Source organism: Odontomachus brunneus, unplaced genomic scaffold (genome assembly GCF_010583005.1).
Source record: "Odontomachus brunneus isolate Ranch 3 - 2012 unplaced genomic scaffold, Obru_v1 Obru_scaffold_179, whole genome shotgun sequence".
Taxonomy (NCBI): Eukaryota; Metazoa; Arthropoda; class Insecta; order Hymenoptera; family Formicidae; genus Odontomachus; species Odontomachus brunneus.
In genome coordinates, this window is record NW_022639629.1 from 478,538 (window position 1) to 493,700 (window position 15,163).

A 15,163-nucleotide genomic window follows, 5' to 3' on the forward strand; every position below is an offset into this window, starting at 1 on the left:
CGAAGGATGAGAGAAAAAAGTGCATTGTCGCGCGCATTCGCACATTGACCTCTCGTTTCTCTTTACGGTTGACAAATTGTTCCCACCGCGCAATAACTAACATTGTGACTGGAAGATTGAATTTCACGGTCTCCCTGTATATGAATTTTCACTTTTACTCTTTTCTCTATTACGAGTATCACTATCGTCCAATACCTCATCGTGAAAGTAAGAAGCAAAATAATTATAATTCTGCTTCTGAGAGGTATAATGTTTCCAACGTGCGATTCTAAATGAGAAACATCCAAAGTTTTTCCAATATTTTTTCTCCTTTATTTTACATTAAAATTGAACAAGACATATGTCGACTCTCCAAGTAATTTTATTATGTAATAAAATAATTATAATAAATAAATAATATAATATTTATTGTATGTTATGATGACGTACATATAAGATACTGATTTATTGACTATTTGATCTATACCTACAGGATTACGTGTATAATCTATTGACAAGACTCAGATACTTCATTACTACATAAATAATGCTCGAGCGATTACTCAAACTATTTCAAAATATTCAAAGTATTTTAAAAGTTCATTTTTTTTTTACTTTATTCAATACAATAGTTGAAAGAAAAATGGGTTTTTATTTCAGTTTGATATCATAAAAGTATATAAGTCGATTAAAGGAAAAACGTGAATTCCTATAATATAAATTAAATATAATTTAATTTAATTTAATATAACTTAATTCCTGTTTCGATTTTAGATATGGAAAAAAGTTACTCGTGTTACTTTTTTAGAGTTGATATCATCTTAAGTTCATCTTCAGAAAATACACTGAAGAGAAATTTCCGAAAAAAATATTAACCTGAAGTAAGTAACCAAGAGTCCTAAGACAAAATATTATGATTGAAGAAGATTCGATCATTAATTAGAGTTATTTTATATCGATGATACAATATTTGAAATATGATTATCCATATCGCAATTTTTTTAGAATTTTCAGGAATTCTTTTGGTAGTTTTGGATGATATTTCAAAAGTTTCTAAATTTTTAAAAGAAATTATTATATGGTGGAAGACAATCCAACTAGTAATTAACAAATTATTCAATTTTAAATGTCAACCACCATTTTTTAAATTCTAGGAATTCTCTAATGGCAATTTTACATAAAACTCGAAAAGTTCTAAAATAAATTATAATAACCGAATATGATTCAACTAATAATTAAGAAGTTATTCGATGTTAAACATTTGCTGCTGATGATAGTTGTATAACTTTTGATGACGATTTCTTAAATAATTATAGGGATTTAATTTTTTTATTTATCGAGAACTTTAAAACTCGTCAAAAGATATCAGATGAGTCACTCAGAAGTCTCTATTCAAGCTTGATATTATATTTTCCACAATTATTTTAATAAAAAAAAAAATAATTTAAAATAAAAATCATGAAAAATTTTTTTCTATCAGGGACTCTAATCTAATATTCTAATCTAATATTCATCAAAAGACGTCAAATAAGCTACTCATCTGTTCGATCATGATATTGGATGTGAAAGTAATAGTCTATCTTTTATTGCTGTTTTGTAATGTCTATCACCAGAATTCTTTTAATGAACATAAAACTCTTTTAATGAACATAAAAACTCTTCCATATGCGTCAAAAGAAAACTAGAATTTTAATCAGAACTATCGAATTCTATAATCGAGGTTAAATCGAGGTATAATCGAATTTTTCACACAACCGTTAATTATTTTGTTCTAAACACGCTTAAAGCGCACAAGATTCTAGAATGAACAAACAACAAAAGAATTTATCTATCTATCTGTTTCTATTTATTTATTACATTATAATTGTATCTAAAACAAATTAGTGTCCTAAACACTTTTCAACAGAAACTCTATCAGTATTTGCGGACGAACTCTCATAACTCATTTTGATATATTTAACAGCAATTGTTTCCAATTCCTGCAACGATTGTTTTCTAAATGTTTCAATACTGGTTTAAAAAAAGTGTAAGTTATATCTTCTATTCTTTTTTCCTTTTACTTTTTATTATAAATTTTGTCCTGTATATACTCTTTTCTTCTCTGTAACGTTATTAGGGAGTTTTGTCCTTGAGCGTCAGTAAACACATTTATCCATCTACCTATCTATCTCTGAAACCGTTTCGCAGCCTTCTACGCGCCTGCTATTCACTAGGTTATTTCAACCTAAAGGCCGCAGCGAGCCCTTCCGCGCGGAAGAATCCCTCGAACGCCGTTGTGTCGCGTGTCTCCCTCGGAATTTATTCCACGAGGGAGGATTATTCAGTCAGTCGAATTTCCCAGGCCGTGTCTCGAGCTGTCCGTCATCCGGATCCGCGTAGCGGACTAATTACAGCGGTGCGCGACCGACGGCGCGGTAAATCACAGAAGTAGCCATCGGACCCACGAAATTGCATTTCGCGCGACGCGCGCGCATGCGGGCCGACGCATGCATGCGTACAGAAGCCGCGAGTCCCGAGAGCGCGGTGTGTATCGTGCACCGATCGACGTGACGAAATTATCGGATCCGCGAGGGAGGCGATTCTCGCGAATTCTCGCGGTCGAAGTGTCGCGGTGCGCAAAGCGTCCGCCAGGATTAACGCGATTGTGCGTTTGTTGCGGCACGTTGAGCTCGTTACTGACGGATTAGGAGTTTCGCGAAATGACGAGGATAATTCGCCGATACATCCTTTTAATTCGCCTGTCGATACACTTGTTATTCAAGCGGCTCTCTCTCTCTCTCTCTTTCCCCCTCTCCCTCTCCCTCTCTCCCTCTCTCTCTCTCTCTCTCTCTCTCTCTCTCTCTCTCTATCTCTTTCTGTGTCTGCCTATCTCTCTTACTTTTTTCATTTTTCTCACTTCTTTCGTTATCCGTCCGCAATCCGCGCGTGGCTTATGTTTAAATCCTCGTGCACAATGCTCGTGCTCAACAAATAATCATTCGTTCGGGGAAAGTAGATCACCGAGATTTTTCGCGATGCACAACGATGGATTCTGACGATCGTACTTGCAATAAAACGCATAAAAATGTCTGTCATCGATTTCAATATTGTAGAACAAGCGAAAGATATGTATTTTTTATTAGTGTTTCCTCGCACGTTTAAAAGAAGGATCTAGTTTAAATAACCGGAAAATACAATGTTTTTACAAATTTTTTCCAAACAAATGAGTAAAGATATCAATATATATATATATATAGGGTTTTGACCATATTCTATTTATCATTGTTTTAAATATAAAAAAAATTCAAATTTTGTCTAAGTTTTTGTGCAATGTTGCCGGATGCCTTTAACTAGTGGAGATTACATCTCGTATGATAATTTAAAATAATTGGGATAAGAAAATCGAAAACCTGTATTAAATTTGCTAGAAGATAAACTTAAATTTTTTGGAAAATTTCCAAAATTAATACTTTTCCCATGATACTGAATAAAAAGGAAAGGAGAAGATAACTTGTAACATTCAACTACCGTCATTTTGTTAAGTTTCAAGTTTTTGCACATAACAAAGATTCATTCTCCAGCAAATTTAATATGGGTTTTACATTTTTTGTTCCATATGTTTCACACAGATTACTATATGAGCTGTAATGTTATCAACCAGTTAGAAATGTCCAATAACAACACAAGTATCAGTACAAAAAATACCTGGGCTACGAAATTTTGATTTTCTTCAAATACAAAATAATTTTTTATACTTAAAACAATGATAAATGGTATGGTCAAAATTTTATATTGTTATTTTTATTAATTTGTTTTAAAACAATTCGTGAAAATCTCCTATTTTTTAGTTACAAGCCAGAACTTTTCCTTAAGAGTTTAAATAATCTCTTGAAAGTAATTCGATAAAATTGTTTATAAGTAAATATTTTCAAAACTGTTAAGTATATAAGAAAATCTTTCGGACTTTACAAAGTTAAAGACTTTTAATATGCTTCATAATACTGTGTTTAAGTTTTTCGAATATCCCATGTCAGAGTTATGGATATGTTAAAAAATAAAATTATGAAAAATTGGAATACATAGTTATAAGAAACAACAAATATCACAAATTTACATAATTAAGTATATAGTTATAAAAAGTAACAGATATCATATATAAAACCTTGGTCTAAAACGTTTATATCATACACTGAGCGAGGAAAATGATTAATCTCTTTAAAATTGTAGTCATTTTCGGCACCGACTATATTTTCTTGTCGTTCTAACAAAAATGAATAATAGTAACAATATCCATATAAGAAGTTACTACCATTAACATAATAACATTTAATATAAAAAAATTATTCTCCTCACCATAATTTCTTTACCATATAAATATAGTCACAAGTGTCAAACACATTCTTTTCAGGATATGTTTCACGGTTTCCAAGATATTCGTACACAGTCTTACTGAATTTTCTTCCAAGGTTATTTTAACTAAACGTGTATAAGAATACATATACAATACACACACACACACACACACACACACACACACACACACACACACACACACACATACATATATATATATATATAAATACGTGTCTTTTATTTCCTGATGCTTTACAACGCATTCAAAGCCCATCAATATCAATAAGAAACATTTCCATATTTTCCTCTTGTTATATTCCGACATGAAAAAAGGAAACGTGACGAAGGCGGAGAGAGGGAAGGAGCTGTTTTTCATAAAATCGCATAGAGATATCGATATTAAATACTTCGACAGCGTCAGGATAACGTCAGCCGTGTTGCGAGTTTTTCAATCCGTAAACCTTTTGAACGAACCGGAGTATATTAATATTCGAAATGGTCAGAGCGCATTGTGCGTCATGTTTTCCTTTGTAACATAATCCTCTAAAATCGCAAAAGGAAGCGCGCCACACGAAAGAGAATTCTCATATAATCACAAGCCAAGGATATGTATGCATAGTGTACACGTGATACTTCGTATATAATTACATTACGTAAATGAATGCGTGCGGAAGTGCGCGTACGAGTCGCTTACGATATATTTTCATTATATCAAGCGCATGGCAGTGACTGTTCCGCTGCACGCACCCGAAAATTTGAGAGAGTTTCAGATAAAATAAACTGATAAAAGGAGAGCAAGCACATGACTTGTGTCACAGCAGACACGTACAATAGAAGTAAGAGCAATCTTTTTGCGCCGCCGGGGGATGTTTGTTGTCTCCGTTACGTAAACGCGCGTTCAAGCGAGAATTCCGATCGACTCACTCGGCGCCCGAGTGCCTGTGTTGTCTGCGGAAGAAAGGCTATAAGACACATATCCCAATGACTGGTCTAATAAGAAAGCATGATCAGTTTTACATTTTTGTTAATAAATAATTAATAGAATTATTGAGAAAACTAAAGTTTTTTACATAAAATCTTGGTTTGTTTGAACGATCGAGAAATAACAAGAAATAAAATAAACAATAAATATAAATTATAATTTTAATTAGTTATTAGTTAATACTCCGGTTGTGCTAGCCATTGAACTGAAAAACGAATCGTGTCCTAATTATACCGTATAATACAGACTCAATGATTGAACAGCTATTAAATGATATTAGAAATTGATATAAAAAATATCTTTTAACTAAAATTTTAAGGGTTTTCTTTTTTAGAAATATTAAATTCAAACAGATTATTATTAACTTTTCAATCATTCGGACCAGGTTCAATAACTGGAACATTTACCTTAACATTTTCACCTCAATAAGCTTTAAAACTCATTCGATATCCACAATAGGAGAATTTACCTTTTCAGCATTACTTAAAAAATTCAATTTTTTATAAAATATATATGTATTATGAAGAAAAATCGTTAAAGAAAAATGTTACTTTTTTTCACTGATTATACATTCTATTATGTCCTGTCCATAGGATAGTCCATAGGATAGAGAGTAATCGACGCTGCATAAATATATATTTTTGGGATATATATAAATACATATTTTTTGGATCAATATTAATAAATATAAATTATAATTATAATTATAAAATATAAATTAAAATAAATATGTATAATTTTATATATATATATATATATACACACACACACACACACACACACACACACACACAAAGTGTCCCATTTTAAATGATACAACCCAATATCTCGAAAACTAAAACCGGCAGACAAAAATGTTTCAGACAAAAGTTATATGAATCGATGAGGGACATAAGAAGGTACCACTTGCGTGGCTCCGCCAAGGTCAAGTCGAGATCAACTTTGCTTTTTTAAACAGAAATATACATTTTTTTATTAATTTTATTCTATGTAAAGAAGCAAACGACTTTTGTTTAAAAACATTTTTTATCTGACCTTTATTTTCTAAGATATTTACGAAAATATCTACAAAATTATGATTAACTTTTTGGTACTTCAAGAAAATGAAAGGAAATGCAGTATTATTTTTTTTTAATTTAACTCTACGTATATCCCTAGGACTCCAGCGCAACTTTGCTAAACGTGTTAAATCGAGATTTTGTTGCGTTTCTTTTCTTTTTTAACCCGTATATCTTGGAACCCCTTAATTCTATCGACTTTTATTCATTATAAACTTGTTCCTTAATCAATTCTCTAAAGATTAAAAAAAGTGAATTAAAATATATCAATTTTTGATAGAGTTACAATAACAAATATGGATGAGGTCCTCGAGACCCTAGTGTGTATAGCACGTAGGCAAAATATAAGTGTGTATACGGAGGGTTAAGTAATGTTATTTAAAAATATTATATATATGTTTAATAATATATAACATTATTAAACAAAACATGGAATATTATTTGCATATAAATATTAGAAGCTTGTAAAAGTTAATGGAATCGTTGATGATTTCATTGGCTTCAAAGATGACTCATTTTACAGATACAGAATTAAAGATGTTATCTTCTAAATAACAGAATGTAATGGTGGATATTTTAATTAGACATAGCGCATGTCTCTTCACAATTAATAAAAGATAATTGAGCTTAAAAAGCTAACAAATTTTTGTATGCGCCTTATTAGATTAGATTTAACAAATATTTAACGGTCAATGGCTACGCGATTGTGATTTTGTATAGCCTCGAATCGATTTCTATTAGTTATTAGGTTCGATCAATTTAAAGGTTCAAAAAATTTTTGTATAAAAGATTTATCATTTTTCTGTTGAATTCTCATAAGAAATTTGGATATTAAAAGAATAATAAAAAGGTCTAATTAGATTTCTAAAAGAATATCAACTTAATAATATATATTTTATTTATAAAAATTATTAATTCTTTGAAATTAGATAATTTTGTCTTCCATTTTATTTGACAAATATAACAAATCCTTTGCACCGACGTTATAATTACCGTTTTTAATATAAACTTATTCAGTCCCTAAAGAGAATCCGAATGAGAGTTGAAACATTCTCCCGTAATTCGAGAAAAATACAAAAGAACGTTACGCGAGAACATCCGCGTTCATCATTTGATCGAGGAATGGCTTCGAAAATTTACGCTTATTTTCAGACATTTCTAAAAGCGAGATTTTCTATTTCATCTATTTATTACCTCAACAGCCTTTCTACTCGTCGACTGATCTCGTCATTCCAACGATCAATGTCGGTTCTTTGTAGAGAGAACGTTTTTTAATGCGCGAAATGTATCGAGTGTCGTTTCTCTGCAGCCGGAAGTTAAATTTGCCGTAAATATTCACGACTCACAGCTGACTATAACAAATACACAACGATCAAATAATCGCGGCGAGGTTTTCGAAATAGGGATCCGATTTAATTGTAAATGCGAATAATCGCGGCCGGCGCTTTCCCCGCGCGAATGAAGTTTCGGTCGGCGTGGCTTTGCCGAGCAGCAGGCGTGGAAAATGCGCTTCAAAGCGCGGAACGAATGAGTTTCCCATTGGATATTACGAATTTCATAAACGCGCGACGTGTGTCCACCCGCGCGCCGCGTGTTTGCAGCGGACTGCTGCTGTCTTGCGCACATAGGCGCGTTACGGCGAGAGAAAAGCGGCCGCAGCAACCGTAAATCTGTAATTTTAGCACGAACGACTGACGCGCAACGGACACACACATACACACGTGGGGATCACGGGTCGACTGTATTAGCATAAACCGCACTAGCAAATAGTAAATCAACTGCAAACGAGATTACGGCTGTGGATCGTCATGAAAGATAATTCGCTCAACTAGAGCTGCGTGATTTGGCGTTGCAAGGAAGCTTTGTGCTCATGTAAAACTAATTAGTAGTGCAAAGTTGGATTTTGCAATTTAATTATTAAAAATTTTGTATGAATTTAATAATAGGTATATGTAGTGTTGTTTAATTTTTTTCTAAGAAACAATGGAACAAATGTGTGTGTGTTGTGTGTGTGTATTACACTCTAAAAAAAAGTATATTTATTAACAGTTTTTAAGACTTTTTTTGTACCAACAATAGTTTTTGTGTGAAGAATAATAAAAGATAAGAAGATAGAATCAAGTTCTGAAATATTAGTTCTCCGAGACAAGATTATTGCGATTTTGAATAGTTTGTTCTTTTTAGATGAACTGGTTACTATAAAAATAATAATTTAATCTTAAAAACAATAATGTTTTATTTTAAAATCAGTTACGTATTTTATTTTAATATTATAAAAATGTAACGAAAAAATGACGAACTTTATTTTCTTAGTAATGATAACAGTAACGAGTTACTTTTTAAAATTAGTAACAAGTAACGGTAACGAGTTACTTTTTTTTAAGTAACGTTCCCAGCTCTAGTCAAACCGATTCTGATTTCCAATTTTTAATATTGATATTAATATTAAAGACACAATATAAAAGCCAAACGCTGATATTGGAGCGAGTATTTTACTGTTGAAAGAATAATTATTCGCAATTTTAAAATGAACTCAAATAACGTGTAACATCATAAAATAGTGGAGACTGGGACTAGATGCCCTATATTTTCGAAGTTAAAATTCCTCAGGTAACTGATTGTTGTGATTGACTGTATGCATAACATGACAGAGGCAATCTTCTTCTCTGTATTAATATATTACATCCCTTTTATATTTTATTTTCTAATAACCAAGATACAAACATGCAGCGACATAGTCATCTTTCTCTGGTACCGGATTCAATTACCCAGTAGCGCAGAATAAGAAGGTCACATTATAAAATATGTATCCTAATTAGTAGTTCTAGAATCTCTGCGAGAGATCTTCACAGCCTTCCTGTCGGCTCTTAATTATGGGCCAACTTTATCTTGTTCGCTCTTATATTTTCTTTCAATTACTTTATGAATAAAAATGGCAACTAGTAGGAACAGTTCATACACTTCATATCATACACTTACAAGAAATTTTATTCTAGCTAGTAACACATTGCTTAATTTTATTCAGTTGTGATAAAGAATATTAGCAGAAAATTTCGAGAGGCTTGAACATTTGTTTTGCTATTATAAAATTTGTTCTGTATCTTAACTGTAATATTGTTCCGATTTTAATAAAACTCAGGGTGAGGGAAAAGTGTTTATATTTTAAAAGGGTCATTTCACGATTTTGTACCCTATTCCTCTCAAGATAAATACTAAAAAAGAACACATGAGCAACATATCCTTGGAACTACTCCGATCTCCCTAATAAGAGACGAGAGAGAGCTAAGTTAATTAATATTAATATTAAAAATTAAGAGTCAAGATCGTTTTAACGTAGAAGTTTAATTCACTGCGTACGTTTTAAAAAAACTTTAAAAATTATTTAGCGCGCGTCTATTAAAACACTGTCAAATATATTATTATTTCAACAGTAAAAATACTTGCGTTTGGTACTTATTTGCCTTGAATATTCTTAATTTTGTTATATACCTTGCGCGAAAACCTATTTATATAGTATAGAAACTATCTAATTTCGAAAGATTAATGATTTTTACGAACAAAATGCACAATACCGAGTTTTTAAACATTTCCTTTTTTTTAAACATCTAATGAAGACTTCTTATTTTCTTTTTAAAGTGAATAACGATATTTTTAGAATGGATTCTAAAAATATCGATAATGTAAAAACAATTATCAAAATATCATATTAAATAAACGTTAATATAATCACGCCACTCTTTTCGTATTTCTCGTATCTATAAACTTTATATAAATATATGCTGCTTTATTTTATCATGCTTAGCAGATATTTTATATATTGTACTGAAAAATATCAAAATAAAATGAGAAATATCTCAGAAAATGTCCGAAAATGAAACGGAGCAAATACATCCTGTATATACAAGATGCAAAACTCTCCCATTAGATAAATTTTGGGTTAATTCATAAATTTGTACGAATTTTTGTCTAGTTGGCACTCGTCATATTACTATTAGGGGAATACGAGTAGAGTAATTCTATACAATTGGCCATCTATGTATATGCTTTGATAGTTGACATCTCAGAGCATTTTTTGTGATCTAAATGATAGTGTTTAAAGAAATAGAATTTTTGTCGCGGATTGAAAATGAAAGGCAGCAATGAGTTTTTCCGGTACATTATATGCTTCTTTACTTTCATAAAAATTGTTAAAAGTTTGGAAATTGTTAGAAGGCTGGGATGTTCCGCCTCATCCATTATATTCACCCGATATTGTCCCCCCGATAATCATCTGTTTTGCTCATTATAATACTCCCTTGACAGTATAAACTTCGCTTCCTTATAAGATGTGAAGAATCACTTGGAACGTTTCTTCGCCGGAAAAGCACAAAAGTTTTATAAGAGGCGAGTTATGAAATTACGTGAAAGATGGCAAAAGATCGTTTGAACAAAATGGCGCATATAATATTATTCATTATTTTTAACAAGAATAAAATTAATTTCAATTTTGTTTAAAAATCCGTACAAACTTATGGATTAACTCAATATTTACACTAACTTACAGCTCGAGGTGTGACATTTTTAAATTTTGTATCGTTTTCTTGACATATCAAACAATATTGTAATTTATTTGTGCACGAACTTTTATTCTGTAAAAACATTTGTTATTCTGTGTAACTAATATGACGTAAACTTTGCAGAGAAGAGTCAGTATTTTGATAGTAAAGTTTTTAAAAAGAAAATGTGACGCTCCTTTAATCTCTCTAAAATTTCTACGGAAATTTAATAGAGAAATTACAAATCCTTCGCACCAAAACTAATATACGAAAATAAAAATGTGTGGAAATTATTTCAAGACACTTCTCATACAACGTCTAAAATCGGGATATAAGACGTCTAAAAAACGTTTTAAAGACGTATCTTAGATGACGGAATATATAAGTCTCTAAGATGTCTTTAAGATGTCTTTAAGACATCTTATATCTTGATTTTAAACGTTGTGTTATGTGGGTTAGAAAATTAAAGTAAGAGTAGATTAAATGTAAAGAAATATTCTATATATATACACACACATGTACGTTTGACACAAGAATGCAATATAAAAACGACGTGGTTGCGCGACACGTAGCTACGTTGAACGATAAAAACGCAGTTACGTGAAGAGAAAAGGAGAGAAAATGATGAATATAAAAACCCGGAGCCGAGACCGATCGTGTTTCACGGACAACGATATCTTTTGATTTACAGGTGACGAATTTCAGTATCGAACATCTGGCCGCTCGTCCTGAGGGACACATAGACCAGAAGTAAGGATGGCCTTTCACTGGGATAAGCTTTCGCCAGCTGAATTCCAACAACTTCAGGACTTGGCAGCTTGTAAGTAACAAAAGGAAGAAAAGGCACGGCAAACACGGCGAAACGTGTAAAATAGCGCGACGGGTCGAGTAAGTCGCGATGGAGTAAAAGAGAAAGAGAATGCTCATGGAGAGTCGCTTCTGAATTTTTTACAGGCTATAAATCCTAAAACAACTCACGTTGCTAACAAAGTTTAACGAACCTCCGTTGACTAATCTATCACCGGACGGAATTTAAAACCCGCGCGCTTTATTCTCGCGTCGAGCGTTGTTATTAATTTCGCGAGCGCTTCGAAGAAAATTAAGCTGCGGGACGAGAGAAGAGGAGAGGAGAGAAGAGAAGAGCGGTTGATACGCAGGGAACCAACTGCTCGCTACATTTTCCTCATGTTCCGTTGCAAAACACGTTCCGAAAATTCGTATAGAATACGGCGCGGGATTTCTCGCGAAACACATGCTGCAATTTTTTCTCTTTTATCTTTTCATTTCGTTTACTTTCTCCCAGCGCGTCATTACGTTGCGTTTACGAGATTCCCGCTGATTTTGCGAGATATGTTCCTATGCTTAATGAGCTGTCCGCACGAGCTAATTAAGCGAGCATTAAGGGGATGCTGGAGTTGATGACGAACTCGAACAATGTTGATAATGCAGAGACGATTATCACTAACATAATCACACTATCCTTTTCGTATTTCTTGTATATACAGAACTTACATGAATGTACTTACATGAACTTACATGTGTGTTGCTTTGTTTTACCATATTCAACGGAAAACTTAACCATATATGTGTAGAAATCTTTCTGCCAACTTTTTCGATATTTTTAAGCAAATGCAAATGCAAACGCAAAGGTAGAGCAATACTCTTCCAAATTTTTTTGTTTGGAGCATCCACACTTTCAATATATACAAGCTGCGGAATTTTTGGATTAGACAAATATTATGCTAATTGCTTTAGATTTTACATTAAAAATTTTTTGTTCGTTTTCGTCACATATCGAGCAATGCTCCTATTTATTTTTGCACGTACTTTTATTACGTAAAAGCATTTGTAATTCTGTGTAACCAATTCGACGTAAATTTTGAAAAAAAATGTCAGTATTCTGTCGGTAAAGTTTTCATCTTCAGCATCCCCTTAAGCGCGCGAGTGTATCGAATCGCGCGCGAAAGTTTCGCGTTCCGTCCGATTTTGTATCACGTCGTATCACAATAGCTGGACAAATCCCTCACTGTGTACGCGGATTCATCAGCGTATCTCGTACACACGCGAACACACGAATTTCCCGTGACAACCATTGCGTTCTTTCGAAATTCCATCACGTCAAAAACAACGCGACGCGCCATCCGGCGACCATTGTCGCGCGAATCGTATTACCGTAACGTACAACCGGTATAACGGTATTATGCGTCGTCGCGTCAAGGTGTAAAGCATCGCGCGGGAAAGTTTTCGCGCTCATGCGAAAGCTCTCTTTTTATATTCACAAGGTGCACGTGCGCGTAACACACGTGTAACAACACGTGTTATTTTTTCAAGGCTGCGTTCTTTTAACTCACGTTGACCGTCGCGTGGATGTCCGCTGATTGTGCAAGAACTCAACTGACGAACGAATTGCCAAAAATATCTTGAATCAATGTAATTCCGTAGGCGTGTATCTATTTCACCTCTATTGGCCGAATCGAATTTGGGTCGTATCAATAATAGATTTTACAAGTGCAATTGATTGTACTTTACGCCACACATACCTCGAATAACTCGCTGGCCGCGACATTATTTTTACACTACATCCAATATTCCATTGATGCATATATACAATAAATATGTGTATATGCTTGAAAGAAATAAAATTTTCTGATTTTTTGTTTTTAACTTTATCATAAATAAATGATTACAGTTTTTTGTTTAAAATCAAGTAATATAAGATAGATTTATTCAATTCTAGGATCAAAATCTCGTCGGGCATACACAGTAATAAAAATACAAAATACAAGGGCTGTGAAAGCAAAGGATAATAAGAGCCGATTGTAGATTTAATCTGTGTATTTATGATACAGGATAAATCAGATTTCAGCAAAGGACACATCGACTATGTGCTTTGTTTATATTTCATTAAGAAAAGAACGGTGGAAACAGTGGAAATCGTAAAATATATCTTTTAGAATACAAATATTTTTCCTGAATTGCATTAAAATCGAAATAATATTACAGTCATAAAAGTAGAAAAAAAACTGATTTAAGAACTGCTGGATACATTTTCGAACGTTTCAAAATTTGGTATTAATATTCTTCATTGCACAAAAAAAAATTAGTGTCTACTTAAAACTAATATATTCAAATTAACAATCATTGTTTCATATATAAGTGACGATATATTAATATAATTTTGTTAGAAGAATTTTAAGGTCCTGATATACAACAATATTATAATTTTATTTGTACAATATAATAGTCTCGTAAGAAGTACAATATGATTATTTTGATGATGATATCTTCTTCTGACATTTAAAACCATCATATTCTCAACTCAATATATAGTGTGCTCAATATATATATAGTGTGCTTTCCATTAATGAAAATTCTAAATAATATGAAGATTTTTCTTTGTTAATACATTCATATAAAATATATTTTTGCAAGTAAATTATCTTAGTTTAACGTTATGTAATCATATTTTGAAGATTACTATATAAAAAATAAAGATAGTTTCCAGACAAAAATGTTTTTCTGTGTGCAGATTGTTTTTCTGTGAATAAATAAACTTAATGTAGTGACGTATTACTAGTTAGAATGAAGTCTCTCGCTTTCGAGTGTATGATATATTATTTCATACTGTTTCAAGTAACAATAAAATTGCAACAATTATCATTCATAAAATGATTGAAATTGAGTATATGGGCGTGAGCAAAGACGAGGTAAAATTGGTCACTATTTAACCTTTTAAATCATAATGTATCATATATGATATACCTTTTTTAGAGTAGTTTTTACGAATTTAAACTAATTTGTAGAGACTTTGAGGCGGTAAATATGGATTTATTGTGAAGCTTAGAGGTTCCTCGAACAAAATCATCCGCATAGAATATTAAATTTTTCAAATTCTACAAATTTAATTATTCATAAAGAAATTAAAAAATGGTATTTTTTTTAATTCACTTACCAAAAATATTGCAAAATGAACCTATAGAAAAAATGGCTTGGTTGATGCTTTTTAAGCTGTAGATGATGATACAATTTTAAAAATTTCAAAATTTAAGATGACGAACTCAATATGGCGAGCTAAAATACTAACAATCGAGATAAGTTATATTTCTTTCCATAAATGAGTGAAGTGAGTCTGTGAATAGCTTGAACTTCAAAAAAGTGATTTCGAAATGTTGGTGATTAGCGACGTCAAAAACCTTCGGATACCAATTTTCACGGAAATCGAGAGAGTTTTAAAATTATTGTCCGCCATATTGGATTCGCTATCTTGAATTTTCAAA

At 32.2% G+C, this 15,163-nt stretch overlaps 1 protein-coding gene across 1 annotated transcript in view; it reads left to right on the top strand.

Annotated features, from left to right (window-relative positions):
* LOC116851579 (diacylglycerol kinase 1) overlaps positions 1 to 15,163 on the top strand; it is a 396,727-nt gene that overhangs the window by 170,806 nt on the left and 210,758 nt on the right. Inside the window, exon 2 of the mRNA XM_032831133.1 lies at positions 11,578 to 11,706. Within this exon, the coding sequence (XP_032687024.1) occupies positions 11,643 to 11,706 (64 nt within the window). The 5' untranslated portion in view covers positions 11,578 to 11,642. The remainder of the gene's footprint in view (positions 1 to 11,577; positions 11,707 to 15,163) is intronic.